The 21,575-nt window shown below is 39.9% G+C and overlaps 1 protein-coding gene across 16 annotated transcripts in view; it reads right to left on the bottom strand.

The window, feature by feature from the left end:
- The window catches only part of KEL (Kell metallo-endopeptidase (Kell blood group)), a 48,675-nt gene that overhangs the window by 20,987 nt on the left and 6,113 nt on the right, over positions 1–21,575 (bottom strand). For 7 of the 16 annotated variants that reach the window (XR_014936854.1, XR_014936852.1, XR_014936853.1 and 4 more), the window contains exons 6-19: positions 19,425–19,571; positions 18,736–18,798; positions 17,532–17,720; positions 16,987–17,132; positions 15,666–15,777; positions 12,306–12,416; positions 11,090–11,188; positions 10,501–10,578; positions 9,948–10,051; positions 8,975–9,085; positions 5,933–6,027; positions 5,539–5,696; positions 4,529–4,624; positions 3,060–3,232 (exon numbers count right to left, since the gene is read on the bottom strand). Coding sequence is in view for 5 of the 16 variants with exons in the window: in XM_085523122.1 (XP_085379248.1) it covers positions 3,060–3,232; positions 4,529–4,624; positions 5,539–5,696; positions 5,933–6,027; positions 8,975–9,085; positions 9,948–10,051; positions 10,501–10,578; positions 11,090–11,188; positions 12,306–12,416; positions 15,666–15,777; positions 16,987–17,132; positions 17,532–17,720; positions 18,736–18,798; positions 19,425–19,571 (1,682 nt within the window). In the remaining 11 variants the exon portion in view is untranslated. Of the gene's footprint in view, positions 1–1,645; positions 3,233–4,528; positions 4,625–5,538; positions 5,697–5,932; positions 6,028–8,225; positions 8,878–8,974; positions 9,086–9,947; positions 10,052–10,500; positions 10,579–11,089; positions 11,189–12,301; positions 12,417–15,415; positions 15,574–15,665; positions 15,778–16,986; positions 17,133–17,531; positions 17,721–18,735; positions 18,799–19,424; positions 19,572–21,575 lie in introns of those variants that run through there. The other 9 variants (XR_014936858.1, XR_014936857.1, XR_014936856.1 and 6 more) reach the window with 8 other exon arrangements.

A 21,575-nucleotide genomic window follows, 5' to 3' on the forward strand; every position in this document is an offset into this window, starting at 1 on the left:
GCTTACTGCACACGAAATAACATATTTGCCTTTCACACAACAGGATTATAGTGCATGGGGCTACATCTGTCTCGCAGACAGTAAGCAGCAGTGTTTTCCAGGGGGGCCCAGTTCTATTTCCACTCCTGTTCAGCATTTCTATAAGTGATCTGGATGAAGGACTGCATGTTTGCTGATGATAGTAGACTGAGGGCTGCTGCTGTTGAGGATCAAGGAGTCTTATATAGGGATCTAGATAGATTGGAGCACTGGGCACTCACTAATAGCATAAAGTTCAATAAAGAAATATGTCAAGAGTAATGCCAGATACAGGTACAGACTAGGAGATGAACGGTTGGATAGCAGCTCATCAGAAAGGGATCGGGGGTGCTGATCACCATCAAGCTCAACATGAGCCAACAGCATGCCTCAGATGTCAAACCATATTTTGGGGTATGTTAAACACAGCACAGCTAGCTGGTTAAAAGAGGCGATTCTCTTACTATATTCAGTGCTAGTGCAACCTTTTGAATACTGTGTGCAGTTCTGTGCTCCACAATAGAATGTTAAAATACTTGATATCAGAGCAAAGGAGGGCATTAAAGCTGGTAAAAGGTCTTGAAGGCATGTCCTGTGAGTATGCTTTGGTTGATCAGTCTGGTGATGAGGAGGCCAAGAGGCAAACTCCATGTGACACTCTATAATCTCTTCTGCAGTGGAAGCAGAGAGGAAGGTGGCCAGCTTTTCTTCCTGGAAACAGATGGTTGTACACAAAGGAATAGCATAATAATTTAACAGGGAAGGTTCAGACTGGATAGTAGGAATAAATTATTTAACATGAGGGTGGTCAAAGCAATGGAATGGGCTTCCTAGTCAGCTGAGTCATGCCCCATGCCTGTCAGTGTTCAAGAGATATTTGGACAATGCCCTTGTTAATATCCTTTAGCTTTTGGCTAGATATGAGGTGGTCAGGAAGTTGAGCAAGATGATCTTTCAAGGTCCTTTCCAACTGAAGTGTTATATCCTATCCTATCCTATCCTATCCTATCCTATCCTATCCTATCCTATCCTATCCTATCCTATCCTATCCTACTCAGAACAAATAAGGATTGAACTCATCAGCTTCAACAGTGACCCATCTTTGAAACAGAAGACCCATAAATGCATCATACATGGTAGAAAGAAGGAAAACAATGAATACTCCAGAGAATTGTTCCCCACACACCCTTAACAAGGTAGATACAAAAATAAAAAAATATAAAATAAAAGAAAATATCAAGTTGCAGACTGTCTCTTTTTCTATAAATTATAAACAAAGAACTCAAGTAGTCTCAGTCCAGTGAAATAACTGCTGTAATACAACAGATGTGTAGAATAATGTTACATACAGTCGGTTATTACAACAACTGAAAGAAAGACCAAATGTTCTGAACATGCTCAAAGGACAAAGTTGATTAAACAAGTGGAGGGAGAGTATGCAATGTTTAAAGATAAAGATTTTTTAAAAAACACCCTGATTTTCTGTTTTGTTTTCTTTGTTTGTTATAATGGTTAAATGAATCCTATCATCGTAAGGTATTATTATCTACTACTTGTGAATTTCAGTTATGTACTGTGCTCATGCAGAGAACAGACTAAGTAAAGATAAAGACCAGGCCATAAACAGTTTGTAATCAAAGGGATTCTTTTTTAATTCTTCTGGGGGTGAGAAGGAGGGATTTGCTTTGTTGTTGTTGTTTGTTTTGTTTGAAAGCAAGAGTTTTATTAACATATTAGTCTGTAAATTAATGAAAATATCTCTGAACGGTTCATTCTTGGAAAATATCTCCGGTGCATGGAGAAGATTAACACTGTTATTAGGATTTTCACATTGTTTGTAATGCTTACATTGGTAAGGGCTGTTTCCATTTGCCCTCATCTATTCCACAAACAACACCCAGTCACTCAATAGAATAAGAATAATGAACAGAACAGTTCTAAGTGTATGCAAAATGTGGAGGAGTTTTGAATGCTTCCTGATTTGGGAAAAATTGAATTGATGTAATTATTAGGTTGCTTTTGAGAATGTATTTTATGTGCATCTCATGCTATCCAGAAATATATTATTTCGTACTTTACTTTTTTGTCTAAGGTAAATTATTACATAAAGTTCAGTTTCAAGTACTTGTTAAATTATATGTAATTATAGACTCCTCTGTTTGGATAGTAAATATTTACAAATGTAGAGATGTGAAAGTCTGGTTCAGGGTCCAAAGAAATTGGAATATTCAAGTTAATGATCTTCAGATACCTCTAGAAACCCTTGTGACTACCTCATAATTCATCTTTAACCACATCCTCAACCCTAAAGAGAGAGTAAGAAAGAAAGAGGTATCTTTCTGGAAAAGAAAGAAAGAAGAAAAAGAAACAATTTTCCACTCCCAGTCCCACTTCCCTCAAAGAGGTTGTTTCCCTGTGGAATGCATGAATAACCTTCATTATTAAATGACTCATCTTCAGCCTAGAAACTGGAACCACTATTTTTTTTCTTACAACTTATCTCCATTTATCTGCCAAAGAAGATAAGTTGTTCTCTCACTGATAACTTATTTGCGTGGTTTGCATTGTAATCCAAAGGAATTTTCTAAGATGCGATCTTGTATGAACAAGCCTTAGGACTCTAGCATGTTGCCCTGGCCATTCAGCATGATGGTGAGGTTGCTGCAGTAGACAGGGAAATGCACTGAACAACAGGCCTGATGACGCAACAGTCTTTCTGTTAGCAACTCCTCAGAAGCTTCCTTCTAGAGAGTGGCTAGTCATCTTGTTACCTTAGGGCTTGCTGAACTACAGAGTTGTCCCAGCTGAAACAGTGCTGGGAGCAGCAGGAAGAGACGCTTTTCTCTTATGAGCTCAGTTTGAGACAATTCCTACCATAATCTGCCGAGAAAAGGATAACAAGAAGAGGAAGGTAGAAGAGTAAATAAAAGCTCCACATCACTCCATTGGACCTACGTATGGCTCATAAGTCATACTTTCACAGCTCAAGATTTCATCTCCCTGGGGTCATATCTCTCTTCCTCCTTTTTCATACAGATTACCAGATGTGACACTTGCTGTCTGGATTCATTGGTGATCTACGGGGGCAATTGAAGTGTTTTCCGAAGTCCTGGTTATTGCTGACAGGTCCGTAGACACGAAGTGGCAAGGGACTATGTGGATCTGTATCCAAGGAAGACTGTAAATCTTCAGGATCCTGGTGTCCACACATTGCCTGAAGGGAAGCAAAACAGAAAAGTATGTCTGTGCAAAAGTACTCATGTAAATAAGTCATAAAACTCTTCATGCCTCCGCATATTCCACATGACTGGGACTGTCAGTGTAGACAAGGAAACACTTTCATGGATACCAAAAATATTAACACCCTTTGCTTTTGAACTGCAGTTTCTTCTCCCTTTCCCTATACTCTGTCCCAGTTTCCCTAACAGATCAGGCACTTGTGTTTTTCTTTCTGCCATGTCGTCCACAACACAAGGAATTTAGATCACCTTGGACTTCAGGCTTATGCAACCTTGGATTCCATCTACTGTGGCAGTACAGATGTGGCCCTCAGTGTTCAGGTTTAGCTTATTAACGAAAATAAATTAATGATCAGTAAGAAAGGGGAGTACTTATCATCACATTACTGTGAGAGAGACTCGGAAGAAGGTTGTGTGGCTTTAATGGTGTTACAGATGAAGTTCTTCATTCTTGTGATTCCTGTCCTTATTCACTGAGAAATGATACGGTCATTTGTGAGATCGCCTCTGAAATACAATTCTTGGTTCTGAGACCCAATTATTTGTAATTTCAGAACTGCATTACTGCTTTTCTATATACTGCCCTGACCTGATGCTAATACATGCACAGAACTTTTCTCTTTACATGGTTACAGTGACTAATAAGGGTGAAACTTTTCTTAGTGCAAAAATCCAAAAGCCAGCGTTGAGACATAGTCTCACAACTATGTACGATGGCACAAATCCTTAAACTATATTCCTACAGAAATCTTCAGCTAGGTGTACATGTGTTTCTAGTTCCTTAAGTAGCATTCTGATATTTTTTTCCCTATCAGTCACTCAGAATTACTGTATACCACGGCAAAGAGATGGATGGAACAAGGGACAGAAGAATATGTGACTTTTCCACTGAAGTTCCTCTTCCCATTCATATGATTGCTCACAGTAGGGAAATAAATAAATCAATAAATAAATACTCAGTGTCTGACAATGAAGTCAACTTTCCCTGACACAACTGGTTTGCAACATCTTAACTTTGGTAGATTTCAGAGATTTATGACAGCATATTCATAGAAAGGCCTTTTGTTTGCTTTGAGATCCACAACAAATTAGGAGCCCTGCAAGTGAATTTTGGCTTTGAAAATATGATTCTGAATCTTCCAACAACATCCATCATATTCAGTTCTTCAAAGAGTGAGAAGAAATGACTGAATATTGAGAAAGAAAAGCTGTAATAATGCAGAAGACAATGACAAGTGAGAGAAATACATTACTAGCCTAGAATTCATTACATGTGCAAAACTGAGGTAGAAAAGCTGGTCATGTGAAAGTCCGATCTTCGGTAAATACTCCTCTTGTTTATGCTTTTTCAGCCAGTTCTTATAGGCCTGTGGAGAGAGAAAATTAATAAACTTCCTTTCAGTCAGTGACCCAGAAACATGTTTTCCATCATACATATCAGTCTAATATATATTTAATACATTTAGCATGTTTGTATCTCTTTCTGCTCACCCTGAGGTGCCTTGCTGCTTGGCAAAGCCCTAATAGCTGTAAGAAGGGAGAAGAGCAACATTAACTCCTCTGCTTCCCATTTCAGACACTACTACACACAGCTGGTCAGAAGAGGAGATTAATGACTTTGCTGTGAAAAACAAAAAAGAAAACTATTTTCAAAGAAAGAAACACTTATTTTAATAAAAAATTTATAATGTATATGCTGTTGCTGTGGACACCATCAAAAAATCCTTGACTCTCTCAAAATTCTTCATGTAACATTGCAATAAGTACCATCTGACACCTAGAGAACTCAGAGCACCCCACACTCAATAATTAATTAAACCTCTCAACTCCTACATGAAGGAGTTCTAGACAGAAGTATTGCTGAAAACATTACTATGAGTATTATTATTATCACATTACACTATACTCTAGTTCATGTCTCAGCTTAGGTACAACATAAGCATATAGTAATCCAATATAAAATAATAACTTGCTTTTGTAAGCATGATTTAACTGGGGAAGTAAAAAAAAAAAAAAAAGGCCAACCCCAGAATAGGTGAATGGGAGAAGTGGTTTTATATGGTGGTAGTGAGGTTATAAGAACAATTCTGTGGAAAACCTACAGTTTGAACAGCAGAGGAAATGCAAAGCACTGCTTTTCTGGCACAGGCTTGCAAAAAATCCCAGAATGGAGCAGTACAAGGGTCAGGGATATGGCAAAGCAGCCTTCTGACTTGTTAGTTGATCCATCTGGTGGACTTAGTGGTCATAGAAGTGAAATTAGAGAAGTAGACTAGAATACCTGGTAAGCAATGGTAAGCCCTCCGGTGTCTGCTGTATTCTCCAACAGTGTGGAAGTACCATTGACCTTCAAGCCAAAACTTTCATACTGTTCTACCAAGCAATTTATAGATTTCTGTAGCACACTGCTATTGCATGTAGGACAGCCACCAGGAAGCACTGTGGGGGAAAAAAGAATCCAGTTAAGGTATTTCTGATGCTTACCTATATCCCTCACACTGAGTTTTCTATACAGTCCACTTGGTACTTCACTTGCTTTAATAATTCACTTGCTTTAATAATGTATGCATACATGAATATAGGGAATAGGATTTAAGATCTCCTGAGGTAAACTACCACTGGGGCCCAGAAGAGTAAACAAAGAGGATAAGCTTCACCCAACAGCTGGTACTCACTATAACCATAAAGTGCATGAAGAAGTTCATGTGCCATGAAGACCCCAATGGCTCCAAAGTTCACAGCACTGAAAAATAAACATAAAAAGAGTGGTCTTGAAAAGAAAAGGAAGACAGTTGAGTACTTTTTATAACCCATTCTGCTTTGAGAGCACTCAGAAGCATTTTCTACTTATTGTCTTCCAGATGTGGTACTCTGTAAAAACACAGATACTACTGTAAATTACCAGTTCTTTAAATTTTACCACAAGTCTGAATTAAAGCAGTCTTAGGCAATAAGCCAACATAATAATAAAAAGTTTGAATGAAATTATATCTGTGTAAACTGTAATGGCATCCCCTGTTGTTGAGATATGTCCTTAGTTACCCAGTACCAACAGAACCACTACATAAGCAGTAACTCCAACAGCAGTCATACAAAACTAGGATGGTTGGAGAAGCAACCTAGCAACAGTCATCTTTTGAAAAATGATACATAAAACTGACAAGATGGATTAAGATCAGGAAGGCTTGATTACAATTACTCTTCTCTAGGACTGGTAGTTCTATTCACTACAAGCAAAGTGTTTCACTGGACATCTCCAGAAGTTCTTTCCAATAAAAATTACTATGATTCTATGTAATTAATTTACAAATAGCCACACAAGCAGGAGTACTCTCAAAATAAATTTCCATAGTAGAAAATGATGATCTCATTCTTTCTTTACATGCAATGATTAACACTTCTGAAGCATGAAATGAGTCTAGAATCACAGAGTAATAGAATAGTTTGGGTGGGGAGCAACATTAAAGATTATCTAGTTCCAACTCCACTGCCATGGCCAGGGACACTTTTCACTAGACCTGATTGCTCAGAGCTCCATCCAGCCTGGCCTCGAACGCTTCCAGGGAAAAGTCAATATTATTACATCACTGGAAGGTCATTAAGGCACTAACAAGAACAGAACAATTCATGTTCTCTTAGAGCTGTTCTTTCAGAAGATCTGTAGCTTACAACAATTGAACTATCTTGACAGTTTCTAATTTTAAAAATCTTTGTCATTGTCATCTAAACTGGCAAATTGTTTTTGGCACTGAATTTAAACTCTGAAGCAATATCTGACAAAATGTAAATGTGCCACCACAAGTCCAACTTAGGAGTCTGCAAGGCTGAAATGACAGGAAAAAAAGATTTTACTAACAGCAAATACAAAAGGAATAAGAAGCTGCAGAGTTTTTCAAAGAGGAAGAATATTGTGAGTACTTATACCAATGGTATGAGCTTTTCCTATTATTCTTTTGAGGTGTCCTGTTCATTATACTATAATGAATACATGAAACTCAACAAGCACTAGAAAATCTCATACAAGTAGCGGCAGAAGTTTACCATGGTAAAAATGATTTAATCACTTTAATTGAGATGTGTTTCTTTCAGACTTTAGTCTTTTTCCAGTTTGAGTTTCTCTATGGAGTACAACAGGATTGTGACAAGTCTCTATCAAATATCATGCAAAAAAAAGCATATCGGAAAACATTTTCACAGTTGACAGATTCAAGTGCTTTTAATTCCAGTAAAAATATTGCTTTAAAAAGCTGTTCAGTACGATGAAAAAACACAACTATAATATTACAGTCTACATAAGTGTCATTGTTGCATAGAAAGCCTCAGAAAAGCCTCAGAATGAAAAATATGCCTGCTAATTAGAGGAGGTTTCTTAAGGAAAAAGATATATATATAAAAAAAAAAAAAAAAAAGAAGAAGAAGAAGAAGGAACAGAACCGTGTTTTGTCATTGAAAAGATTTTTTTGAAAGATGTTGCCCTGGCAGGCTCTTATTTGCTCTGGATTGGATCTCTGTGGGTTAAATTTAAGAAGCATTTGCAATCTAGAAAAAGAAAGGTGAATTGTTTTCTTTGCAGTTAACCTACAGAAGACTTCTGCCTACTTGCCTTGGAATGATACACTTGGCTTAGCTTAGTTTCTCCAGTTCCAATTTTGTATCAGTAAACTCTGATTATGGTGAAAAATAAAAATCACAATTTAGCATTTATAGAATCATAGAACATAGAATCATAGAATTGTTAAGGCTGGAAAAGATACCTCTAAAATCATTTACTACAACTGTCCACCTACCACAATGCCCACTAAAATATGTTCCTAAGTACTACATCTACCCTTTTCTTAAACACCTCAAGGGACAGTGCCTCCTACTATTCCCCTGGCAGTCCATTTCAATACCTCACCACCTTTTCTGAGAAGAAATGTTTCCTAATATCCAGTCTGAACTTCCCATGGCACAATTTAAGGCCTTTACCTCTAGTTCTATTGACAGTTATAAGGGAGATGGAACTGAGCTCCAGCTCACTGCAGCCTCCTTTCAGGTATCTGTAGAGAGTGATAAGGTCTCCCCTGAGCCTCCTCTTCTCCAGATTCAACAATCCCAGTTCCCTCTGCCATTCTTCATGAGACCTGCACCCAGATCCGTCACCAGCTTCACTGCCGTTCTTTGGACATGCTTCAGAACCTTGATGTCTTTCTTATAGTGAGGGGCCAAAAACAATACTTGAGGTGCAACCTCACCAGTGTTGAGAAGGATGATCACCTCCTTGGTCCTGCTGACTATGCTATTTCTGGTACAAGCCAGTATGTCATTGGCCTTGTTGGCCACCTTGGCACACTGCTAGCTCATGTTCAGCTGGCTGTCAATTAACACTTCTAGATCTTTCTCCTCCAGACAGCTTGCCAGCCACTCTGCCCCAAGCCTATAGCACTGCATGGAGTTGTTGTGACCAAACTGCAGGACCTGACACTTGGTCTTGTTGAACTTCCCTCAATTGGCCTCAGGCCATAAATCCAAGCTGTCCTGATCCCTCAGTAGGGCCTTCCTACCCTTGAAGAGAAGAACCATCAAACCATATCCATCTGGCTTCAGAAAACAGCAATTTTTCCCCCTTATCTGGAATGCTCTAAGAAAAACAAATTAAGGACAGATCTGATGAGATTATGAAAATATGGTGTAGTAAAAGGATTACATTTAGCTTTACTTTTGCAGACTCTCCATACCTGGGAAAATCCACATCAAAAAAAGGGCTGCGGAACATTCCAGCAGGAAAGACCACCATGTGGTTCCTTAGTGAGTAGTATGAATGGACAGCCCAGGGAGCCACCTGCCAGCTAGAAGCAGAAAAAGATCAATGAGAGAATGTATTGACTCTTTGCCTCGTGGATTGCTCTTATCCTTCATTGCAGAAATGGTTCGTTCATTACAACTGTTCATACAGCAGATTAAAAGGATGAAATTCACATTATCTAGAGTTAAAGGTATGTGATATAAATCTTCACTTATTTACAGTTAGTCGGAGGTATGAGTGTAGCTTTCACACACATTAAGGGATTACTCTTCACAACTTCTTCTGTCAAATAAGTCAAGATTATTAACCTCCTGTGATGATCAACACTGAAAATGTCAGATGCCAAGCATACTGAATTCCACTGCCTGCCTTCAGAACCATCTATGTCCTCCCTTTGAGATCTGTCCACCAATACTCACATCGAGTCAGTGCTTTGCTGTCAGTTAGCTGAGCCCAAGACACCAACTATTTCTCTTTATCGAGAGTTTATGACAGTGGGCAGAAAAAGTCCTTTTCTCAGGAGCCTGGGGCTTCCTCCACAATAGTGGTGTTTTTGATAGAATAAGATATGTGAAAATACAAGACAATGCTTATTTTTTGCATATGTGGTAGGAACATAGTCTTGCTGAATAAAACAGCAGCATCTTGTCCTTAGGATTAAGTTGCGTCACCAGTAAGTCAGGAGAGGTGATTATGCCCCTCAGTTCAGGACTGATTAAACATCATCTGTCACTACTGTGTCCAGTTCTGCCCATGTCCCCTCCACCCTCAGCAGAACACAGAAATAAAGCTAGACACAGTCCTGAGTGAACCTGCTTTAAATGGGAGGATTGGTTTAAATGATCACAAGTATATTCCACAAGTACATTATTCTGATTATTTTTCATTTCAGTACTGACACTTACACATCTTGTGAATGATGCTGAAGGAGCTTTGAGAATGAATTCTCCCTCATCCTCTTCAAGCAAGCCACCACATTTAGGAAAAAAGTGTCTTCATTTATCTCCAGCTAAGGAAAGAGTAAGGAAATGTCACCACCACAGGGAATGATCGAGTAATGAATTGTATAGTATGAGTAAGAGGAAGATTCCATAGGCAACAAAAAAATTGTTCATCAAAAGACAAACTAATGGAACATCTGTTATTTTATTGTGTGTTTGTTTGTTTGTTTGTTCTCCATCTCCTGGTTCTAAAGATACTTCACTTTAAGGTGGGACAGGAACATTATCTGTAGCCAAACAGAACATGCAAGCAGATCACAATCAAGAGGAGACAACACAGGCAACAGTGAACAACATAGAAGCAACAGATACTGGTTGTTTGATTCATTCTCAGAAAGAGAGCAATATGATGTATGCATTGATTCAGGAGTCATAAACTCTTTTGGTAGCAGGCAAAATATCAGCCAGTACAGGTAAACTGCTGGTGAAAGGCAGATAGTTATATTATATAGCTCACGTTCTGGTATTCCAGGTTCACTTTGTCAGTCTGGAGTATGTAAGTTGGATAGCCAATTTCCACTTGTAGTTTGGACACCTGAAATCAACCAAAAAAAAAAAAAAAAAAAAAAAAGAAGAAGCAGCATGACCAACAAGAGGACAAGAGAGAGAATTCTGGTAATTCTTTATGAACTATTTCTAAGCAACAAAACTATGATCTTATTAATCAGACCTTTAAAAAATCAACTGTTCTGTTTCAAGAAGATGTTTCATCTCCTCTTGCTACTCTGTTTTCTTCACTAGGGGACCTATGACCTACTATTGCACTTTTTTCTTTTCTTTTTTTTTTTCTTTTTTTCTTTTTTTAAAATAATAGTGTTTTCTTAAATTGAGTTGATAGGCTTTAAATTCTATAGACATACAAAACTCAAGGCACAGTGTAACTCATGTTAATTCTCAGCATCCTTAAATCTCAGCAGCCTTTCTCTGCCTATGTATCAGTGTATGATCATACATGCCTGATGGCACTTAGAAAACCATGTAGTTTTTGGTGTGTGGATAAGGTGAGGGAAAGAATGGCCTCAGTAAATTCTGCCCTGTGCACTCACCAAGATTTTAGCTTCTTGGCGAGTTCGCTCATCCATCCACTCCAGCTGATCCAGTTGACCACAGAGGGCATCTTGGATCTCAGAGAACATCTGCTCAGCCTGCAATGGAGAATAGAAGGCACATTCACAAATGCAGAAAAACAATGTCCAGGCCTACCTACTGTCTTCCCATGTTCCAGCAATTCAACTAAAATACAGTAGTTCTCTTGATGAAAGGGGAAATAGTAGTTTCCTCATCCACTTAGATCTGGGTTCTTTAGGCATCCAGTGGTTCCTCACAGCTCTCACAGTTCATTCCCAGTCTCCTTTTCCTCTGGCCTATCACTGTAAATAAGAGTCTCATAATCCCTTTTTGTTCAACAGGAATGGATCAAATAATTGCCCCGTTTCTACGGAGACATGAAAATCCAGTATCCATAAGTATTTCATATTGGTGCCTCCCTTTCCAAAAGTCTGGAGAGTCTAAATCTCTCCTTCAAAAATTATTATGCTTTGTTCATTGAGCCTTGTACAGTCTTAGGTTTCCAGTGTCCTTTCATGGACTTGTTTATCCTTCTCACTGCAAACTCTTTATAAAACATGGTGCCTATACTAACTCGCTCTTTCCCCCCCTGCACCCCCCTCCCCCCCAAAAAAAACCCTGAAATCTGATAACCAAAGAAAAGAGAAAAAAAAAAAGCTTTTTCAACAGTGCAGGCAAGTCTTCCTTTTACTGTGGATCCATTCAGAATCTTCTGATGTTTACTTCTTTTCTGTTACAACTGGTCATAAACATTATGTAGCCTTTGCTCATTTATCATCTGCTTATTGGCTTTATGACTGAAAATCTTGCTTTAAAGTTTCAGGATTTATGATGCATAACGTTGATACTGTCATTCCAGTTAAGCACTCTGAAACTCCATGTATTTGTAGGATTTCCATATTTGTGCTGGAGACGTGACTTAGTTAACAGATGAGATAAAGGTAATAACAGGTATTTTAATGTTGTTTATTCTAGCAATGACAGTGCCCTTGCTCTGAACCCATTTATCTAAGGAGGAGAGGAAATATGCAACTACATGATATATAAAAAGGTATAAAACCTATACACGATCTTCATATCTTCATGCCTTATTGTATTGTCTAGTTGTTAGGGGATTAAAAAATAAATAAATAAATAAATAAATAAAAAGGATGAAGCTGAGCTCTACTGGGGATTAAGATGATGAATACCTACAAGTTTCTTGTTCTGCTGAGGGAAAATTTCTTTCACAATCATCTGCCCTAGGACTGGCTCAAAGAAAGAACTGGTATCAGTCAAACACTTCCTCCAGCGCTCATCTGGGATCTGTAAGAATAGAAAAAGAAATCAAGACATATGAGAGTGAAAAGACAAGAGGATGAAGACGGTAAAAAGATATGTGAGCATGCAGTCAGTAGCTTATACAATGCTACTTAAAAATAACAGCTGTGGATGTAAGGTAATACCTTTTAAGCTACTTCAGAAAACTTCAACATGGTAAAGCATTGTGTTACTTACAATACTTAAACTCACACAAGAAGAATGCTCATATTCTAGCTGTGACAAAAACATAGAAGGTGGTTAGCTACATATAGTTTCCTATTCCGTGGGACAGTGCAATTAGCTCTCTAAAATTTAGTATATCATGTCACAACTTTTTGAGAAACATATAATCATAGAATTATATAAAGGTTAGAAAAGACTTCTAAGATCATCTAGTCCAACCATCCACCTACCACCAGCATGAAGCAGTTATTGGCCTAGAATCATAGAATTGTTTGAGTTGAAAGGGAACCTTAAAGGTCATCTAGTCTAACTCCCCTGCAATGAACAGAGACATCTATAGCTACATCAGATTGCTCAGAGCCTGGAGTATCCACCACATCTCTGGGTAACTTGTTCCAGTGCCTCACCATCCTTATTGTAGAAAACTTTCTTATGTCCTGTCTAAATCTCTCCTGTTCTAGTCTGAAAACATTTCATAGAATCATAGAATCGCCAAGGTTGGAAAAACCTCCAAGATCATCTAGGGATTCATTCACCTACCACTAATATATCCCTACTAAACCATGTCCCTTAGTACCACATCTATGTTTCTTGAACAACTTCAGGAATGTTACTCCACCACCTTCCTGGGCAGCCCATTTCAATAACTCATCACTCTTTTTTAGCATAATTTTTTCCTAATAACACAACTGAACCTCTCCTGGCATAACTTTAGGTCACTCTCTCTAATTCTATCCTTATTTCCCCTTCTCCTATCACAGCAAAACTGCTAAAGAGTCAGCCTTCTTCTTTAAATACTGAAATGTTGCTGTCAAGTTGCCTCAGAGCCCTCTTGTCTCCAGGCTGAATGGCTCCAATTCTTTCAACCTCTCCTCGTACAGAAGGTATTCCATTTCCTCGGATTCATTTCCATGGCCTTTCTCTGAACCTGCTCTAACAGGCCCATGTCTCTCCTACACTGAGGACGTCACACCTGGATGCAGTACTCCAGGTGAGGTCTCACCGTCTCAGGGTAGAGGGACAGGATCATCTCCCTTGACCTGCTGGCCATGATTTTTTTGATGCATCCCAGGAATACATTTGACTTTCTGGGCTGTGAGGGCACATTGCTGGCTCATGTCCAGCTTGTCATCCACCAGTAACCCCAGGTTTTTTTTGGCAGGGTTGTGCTCTATCCTTTCATTCCTCAGCTTATATTGGTAGTGGGGGTTGCTACAACATATGTCTAAGAGCTTGCACTTGGATTTGCTGAACCTTATAAGGTTCTCCTGGTTCCACTGATCAAATCCATAAAGATCTCTCTGGATAATATCCTGTCTCTTGGATATGTCATCTACAAACTTGCTGAGGGTGCACTGTCAGTGTCATTGAGGAAGATATTAGAGTGTGTGTCCTCGTACTGACCCCTCAGAGACACCATTGTCACTGATCTCCATCCGATCATTGAACCACCACCACCACTCTCTGGGTATGGTCTTCCCAGTTCCTTATCCTTCAAATAGTCCACTCATCAAATCCATAATTCTCCAGTTTGGAGAGAAGGATGTTATGGCAGGTAATATCAAAGGCACTACTGAATTCCTGATGGAGGATATCTATAGTATTTTCCTTGTCCACTGATGTAGTTACAACATCATAAAAGGTCAATAGGTTGGCCACAGCAGACCTGCCCTTGGTAAAGCCATGCTGGTTGTCCTGTATCACCTCCCTCTCTTCCACATGCCTTAGCATCATTGTCAGGAAGATCTTCTCCATGATCTTCCCTGGAACAGGGCTGAAGCTTACAGGTCCAGAGTTCTTTGGGTCATCCTTTCTACTCTTCTTAAAAATGAGTGTGATGTTGCCTTTTTTCCAGTCACCAAGAACTTTGCCTGACCAAAATGACTTTTCAAATATCATCAAGAGTGCTTTGACAACTACACCAGCCAGTTCCCCCAGGACTCTGGGATGCATCTCACCAGGACCCATAGATTTACAGATTTTCTGGTTCCTCAGGTTGTCACAGACATGACCTTTGCTTAGAGTGGGAGGGACCCTGCTCCACCTGTCCCCACGTTACAAACCATCTGCTCACAGACTGTGTGAACAGAAGCCAGTAGTGAAGACTGTGGCACAAGACTTGTTGAGTACCTCAGCCTTCTCTCCTTGTTTGTTGTTACTAGCTTACTATGGAGGGTGTGTCCTCTTGGACTTTCCTTGTCAGGTTGATATACCTATAAAAGCCTTTCTTATTCTTCTTTGCACTCCTTGCCAACTTCAGTTCCAGTTAGGCCTTGGCCTTCCTGACCCCATCCCTACACAGCCCGGCAGCATCTCTATACTACTCCCAGGTTCACTGCTTCCACTGCCCATGAATCTTCTTCTTGCTCTTCGGTTTGACCAGAAAGCCTTGGTTCAGCCATGCTGGTTGCTTGCTTTCCTTTCCTGACTTCATGCATCTGGGGATGGAGAGCTCTTATGCCTTCAGGAAAGCTTCCCTAAAGATCAGCCAGTTCTGTTCCTCTCCCTTGCCCTTGAGGAGAGTTTGCCAGGGGGTAAAATGTTTACCAAGTGCCTGAAGAGCTGGAATTTGGTATTCCTAAAATTAAGCTTGCTGATTTTACTCTTTGCCTATGTGATATCCCTCAAGAGTGTGATAGCCAGCACTGCAAGGTCATTACTCCCCAGGCAACCTCCAATCCTGATGTCACCAATAAGTTCCCTGGTGCTAGTGAGCAATAGGTCCAGCACTGCATCTCCCCGATAGTGTTGTCCATTACTTGGCTCAGAAAGTTATTCTTGATATATTTCAGAAGCCTCCTGGATTGCCTTCAGCTCACCATGCTACTTTTCCAGCAGATGTTAGTGTGGTTGAGTCCCCCAACAGGACGAGAGCCTGTGAACTCAGCACCTCCTGTAGCTAGAGGAAGAAGGCTTCATTAAAAGGCTTCTCTTGATCTTGCAGGCTGTGGTGCACACCAAATCTAAGAAGCTCTATCTAGGTGAGACATCAAGAGAACATCCAGAATGTGTGTCTTAGTTTATTCAGTGGTTGTAGAAGCTGAAGAAGACGGCTAAATATTAACTCACCATTTTCCCATGAAGCATCTTAGATAGCTCCTGGCGTGCATCTTGGAATCGACTATCAAGAGCTGGGGAGAGATTCCCAACCAGACAAACAATCATATAGATATGCGGGACCCTGTAGGAAAATGACATTTTAAAAGACCAATACAAAAAAACACTTGAACTCACATTAAGATGAAGTCACCTCCTGGCTAGATGAAATCAAATTTTTGCCATTAAGAACATTAAGAAATGTGCAGGAGCCAATTGGTTCTGAACAACAAGAAGTATTCAGTTTTATGAACTGAATATTCAAATATGAATTGAGGCAGGCAGAATACCATGCAAAAACACACTGGAAGTGCCAGAAAACCATGAATAAGAGAACAAAGTCAACAGAGTGAATTTTTTTTTTCAGCAATAGTCAGATTGTCATGTTATGAGGCCATCATAAACAAAGAGGTATGTCAGGTGCCAGAGGAATCATTGGAGGCAGAGGAAACCTGGTAGCCTGAACAATAGCAACAAAATGTCCTGATTGGTCTACTGCTGGGGATATCAAAAGGGGATTGATTTCCCCACTGACTTTGCTATGAAACCCACTAATGTGAGTCAACCAAAGAAACACCCTCAAGAACACCTTGAAGATTCAAGGGGTAATTAACTTCAAGGGTACAGGACGAATTATAGGAGGAATGGGAAAGACAATTTTAGCACTAGATAAAACTTATTATGGAATATCTCAAGAGGACTGGAGGATTCTAGAGACTTCTTATGAGATGCTTATAAGAACAAGCAGAGGCAGCAAAAGGGAGAGATGATGGACTAGGAGGAACATGCATGGTAAAAGGGAAAATTGATAAATAGGAATGGCTGGGTGTAAACTTGTGGCTTGCCAGGATGTTTGTCCCACTGAGCCCTGTGTGTGGTCACATCTCATTTAATGCTATTCTTAAATATTCTCTGAGTGAGCACACTCTCTCCTTTGGGGTGGGAGTGCGGCAGGGATGGAACTGGATCCTGAAGAGACAAAGGGTCTGAGAGTTGGCCCATGAAAAGACCAACAGTATGTACAACCTACTGAAGAGATCTGTTCATACATATGTGTTTGCTGCAAGAAGATACATGAGTACCTGCAGCCAGAGCAGGGCTGCAAGTCTCAGTGGCTCATATATGAAGGTACCAGTAACTGTGGAGATCAAGCAACCTGAAGCCAGCTACTGGAGTGACTGAATATGTAAGATCAGCTATTGGAATGGCCCATACTGTATGTGCACATATGTATATTTATACGTATATCACTACTGTAGCCCTGTCCTGACTAAACATAAATATTAATTCTCACCTTTCCTTGTTCCATTCTTCAATGAGCTGTGACATGCCTCTTAAGTAGTCCATATCATGCACTGCAATTGGCTGAGAGAGGTTCATTGGCATAGGATGGAAGACAGCCTGGAGACATGACAACCAGTCAATAGCAGGTGCCTTTTCCTGAAAGAAAACAAAGCTTATGTGGTGAACCACCAGTCTAAATCACCTGACAAGAAATAATAGAGAAACTGAGATTGTCTCTTTGATACTTTTAAGTGAGAACTCTGTTGAGTTGAGTTGTTTTATACTATGGATGCTGAGAAGAGTAGAAAAGGAGAATAACATCTTGATTTTATTACGTCAGTATAAATTAGTGGAATCTGTGGCCTGAAAAGTCCAACTGCTATCAAAAAAGAGACAGCAAATTAATAAGTTATTCAAACTTCAGTAGACTCCAAGGGTAAGTTGCAAGGAAACGGTATCTAAACAATGTTTCTTGCATCTGTTTTGATCTGGACTTTCAGAATGTGAATGTCATATGTAATTGTGTTTCTCAAGTTCTAAGGCACAGACAAATACCTGTAAATCCCTAATAGTTGTGCGAAAGAACAGCATTCCCCTCTGCTGTCTTTCCTGCAGTGGGGTGACAACACGCTGGAGATTGGAGATGAAGGACAAGGTAAGGGAAAGGGAATGAGGAGGACCATCCTGTGGACCTCCAAGTAGGTCTCCCAGTTTCTCCAAATATGAGAGATACACACGGAGAACCTGCAATACAGGTGAGCATGTGACCACAGGGAGAGACATGACCAAAAGTTAGTCACTCCATGCATTCATCCATCCATCCTGCCTACATAAGCTTCAGTCTTTTTAAACCACAACAGACCTGTCCAAAAATTTTTCCTCTTCACCACAACATCCTCATGTCATTTTTCATGTGGAATCCACTTTACCAAACATAGCTCCCTTTTTAGCGAAGAGCAGTGGGATCCCAAAAGGAAATATTCTTAATTTTGTTCCATCTGAAGACTATTTCTTCAGATATCATAATTGCTTTAGAGCTATCTCTGGACTCAAAGGAGAGACCTGTAGTAGATAGTGACACGGTAAGTCAGAATGTTGGCTGGAGAGGAAATGGTAGTATTGCTTCTATGTTCAGGAGCTGTGACACGAATGCTTGCATACGGCCTTATTTTCTGAGAACTCTTCTGAAAGATTCCGACAGAGAAACTGAAATGAGCTCAGTTTGTATGCATAAAAATGAGCTTATTTCAGACAAACTGTAATTGTGATGAAATTAACTTTGTTGCAATGACTCCAAAGGTCAAAGACCCTGTTTCCCCAGCCCTCGTTAAAATACTTCAAAATAGCCTTAAAATGCTACCAATCACTCCCCAGGTACACAGACTTTAATAATGCCTTTACTTTGATCAATATATATATATGTATTTTAAACATTCTGCAAGGTGAAACACAGAGGGAACCCCAGTTTCACACTGCCCAGTAAATAACAACAAATGAATAATCACATACACACATAAATCATAACCTTTTCTTTCTACACTAACATTTTTAATTCTGGCATCTAAAAATTGGTTACAATTTGGAAACGACTCTATTTTTAGAAAATTAAACAGTTACTTAATAAATTCCATTTGGACACATTTTCAGAGGTCTCTGAGCATACCCCAAGGAAATAGGGCACCCTGAATCAGGAAGCAATTCAAGGAGATCCCTACACCAAACAGCTTTTGTTACCTTTCTCCAGCCTCTGATATGTTACCTCAAGATAATTTGTCTTTTGGAATTTATTTTCAGCTGGCATCTCAAACTCAGGATGATCAATCTGCAGAAAAGGAGTAAAAGACAAATATCTCAGTATTGCCAGAAACACTGGAAATGTAATAAGATGTTAAAGAAATGTTTTTTGTCTCCATGTTACAGAATATGAAATGCTAACAAATTGCTTTCCTGTTGAAAAATGTTTACTAAGCAGTTTTTGTGCATCTATCACAATCTGCAGCTCATTTGCAATCTCATTACAAATCCGCGGTGACCGGAATTCAAATATAAATGCTCTTAAATATTTCTCTATGAGCTGCAAAATCAACAGCATTCTAAGAGTATGAAACACTTCACATGTACTGTATGTTATTCTAACAGTCACATCCAGGAAGAGGAGAACCGGATCCTTCTGCAGTGGAAATTTGCACATCTCCAAACAGAGGAGATGAAAATAATGAATTCTTTCTCATCTGCTCATTTTTCAGAACAGTGGGTTGGTTGGTTTGTTGGGTTGTGTGTGTGTGTGTGTGTGTGTAATGGAACTAAGATACTTAAAGAAAACGTTAGGAAAACATTCTTGAGAGAAGAGCACAGGCTTTACTTGAGCAGGGCTGGATCTCATGAACTGTGTAACTGCCTCTTCACTCCCAGCGCTTCCAGATCATTCTCTGTTCTTATATCACTCACCTGAATTACATTGGTCTTGGGATCAAAAGGACTAGGTCCCACAAGCACTCTGAAAAAGGGAAAAGTGTTGTATCTGCCCATGAGAATTTGAAGAGTTTCATTAAAATCTTTTGCTTTCCCTATGCCTGTGATGTTCCATCCACCAACCTAGAGAGGAGAGAAACAGCATGACCAGTGGTGAGAAAAACAGTGGTTTGATTCATATTTACAAACTTTTTTCACCCCTACGAGCTCAGTCTTTATGACAACTGAGAAACAATAAAGCAAATAGCAAGAGAAGAAACTCATGAAGATTTCTGCATACCTTCCTTACCTGTAACTTTCATTTAAGCAATGCAGCAAACTGCAAGATGACACTGGGGGGTTGGGGAGAGGGGCCCACGATACCTAGTTGATATTCAAGGGTCACCTCTCCCAAGCTCAAAACACTTTGTCTCAATGAATTGCAAGTCAGGCAGAAAATGCCAGGTGGCTTATGTGGATGAACAAGGAGCTTCTGTCCAAACTCAAACACAAAAAGGTAGCGTGCAGAGAATGGAAACAAAGGCAGATAGCCTGGGGGGCCACTGTCTAAGTATGGAGGAATAAAGCCCTAATGGAGTCGAATTTGGCCAGGGATATCAAAGGCAACGTGAATAGCTTCTGTAAATATATCAGTAACAAAGTGAAGACTTGGAAAGATGTGTGAGCGCTGATAAATAAGTCGGGGGACCTGGATACACAGGAAAGGAAGAAGGCTGAGATGCAACTTTCTTTGACAGAGATTTTACTAGCAAGACTGACCTTCAGGCAATCTAGGTCCCAGAGGCTATGAGGAAAGGCAAGGAAGATGTATAGTTGGTGGAAGAGAAACAGATCAGGCAAACTGGACGTATGGAAGTCCACAGGTCCTGATGGGATGAACCCACGAGTGTTTGGGAACTGGCAGACATTATTATGAGATCATTCTCAATAATCTATGATTGATCGTGTAGACTGAGAGAAGTTACAGAGTACTGGAGGAAAGCAAATGTCACTGTCTTCAGGAAGGGTAAGGAAGAAGACTTAAGGATCTGCAGGTTGATCACCTTCACCTCAGTCTCTGGGAAGGTGAAGGAGCTGCTAATCCTGGAAAACATTTCAAGGCACATGAAGAAGAAAATTATCAGGAATAGTTAGCATGGCTTCACCAAGAGGAAGTCATGGTGACATTTCGTTCCCTAATGAAATGTCTGGCCTAGTAAAAGAGGGGAGAGTCATGAATATCATCTTCCTGGACTCCAGTAAAGCTTTTTGACTCTGTCTCCTACATGAACTTCATAGTTAAGGTTTGAATGAATGAGCTGGATGTGCAGACAAGCAAAGCGGATTGAATGAAAACAGGATGAACAGCTGGATCCAGAGTTGCAAAGTCTAGTTAGAGGCCAGTAAGAAGCAACATAGCCCAGTCATTCCTTCTGAGTACAGCCTGTTCAATGTCTTCATTAACAGTATGCATTACAGAGGAGAGCGTAACTTCAGCCAATTTGCAGATGACACCAAAGTGGGAGCAGTGGCTGATTCACCAGAGGGTCATCCAGAGGGACCTGCTCAATCTGGAGAAGGGGTTCACAGGAACGTCATGAATTTCAGCAAGGGGGACTGCAAAGTTCTGCATGTGGAGAACAGCTGTAAGCACCAGTATATCACAAGGGCCACCCAGCTGAAAATCTGTCTGGCAGAAAATGACCTGGGAGTTCTGGTGGTCACCAAGCTGAACGTGAGCTAGTAATGTGCCTCTACTGCAAAGAAGGCTAATGGCATCCTAGGCAGAATTAGGAAAAGTACTGCCAGCAGGTCAAGATAATTGATTCTTTCCCTCTTCTCAGCACTAGTGAAGCCACACCTGAAATACTGTGTGCTGGTCTGGGCTCTAAAATACAAGAGAGACTTGACCTAATGGAGAGAGACCAAAGAATGGCCACAAAAATGGTTAAGGGTTGCTAGCTTCTTACAAGAAAAGGCTGAGAGAGATGGGACTGTCTAGTGTGGAAAAGAAAAGGCTCAGAACAGATCTTATCAACGTATATTGATGTATCTGAAGGTGTGGAAAGGATGGAATCAGGCTCTTCATTTGTGCCCAGTGACAGGACAAGAGACAATGAGCACACACTAAAACACAAGAGATTCTGT

The sequence above is a fragment of the Coturnix japonica genome, chromosome 1 (genome assembly GCF_054131305.1).
Source record: "Coturnix japonica strain WE chromosome 1, WE-NBRP24, whole genome shotgun sequence".
Classification (NCBI taxonomy): domain Eukaryota; kingdom Metazoa; phylum Chordata; class Aves; order Galliformes; family Phasianidae; genus Coturnix; species Coturnix japonica.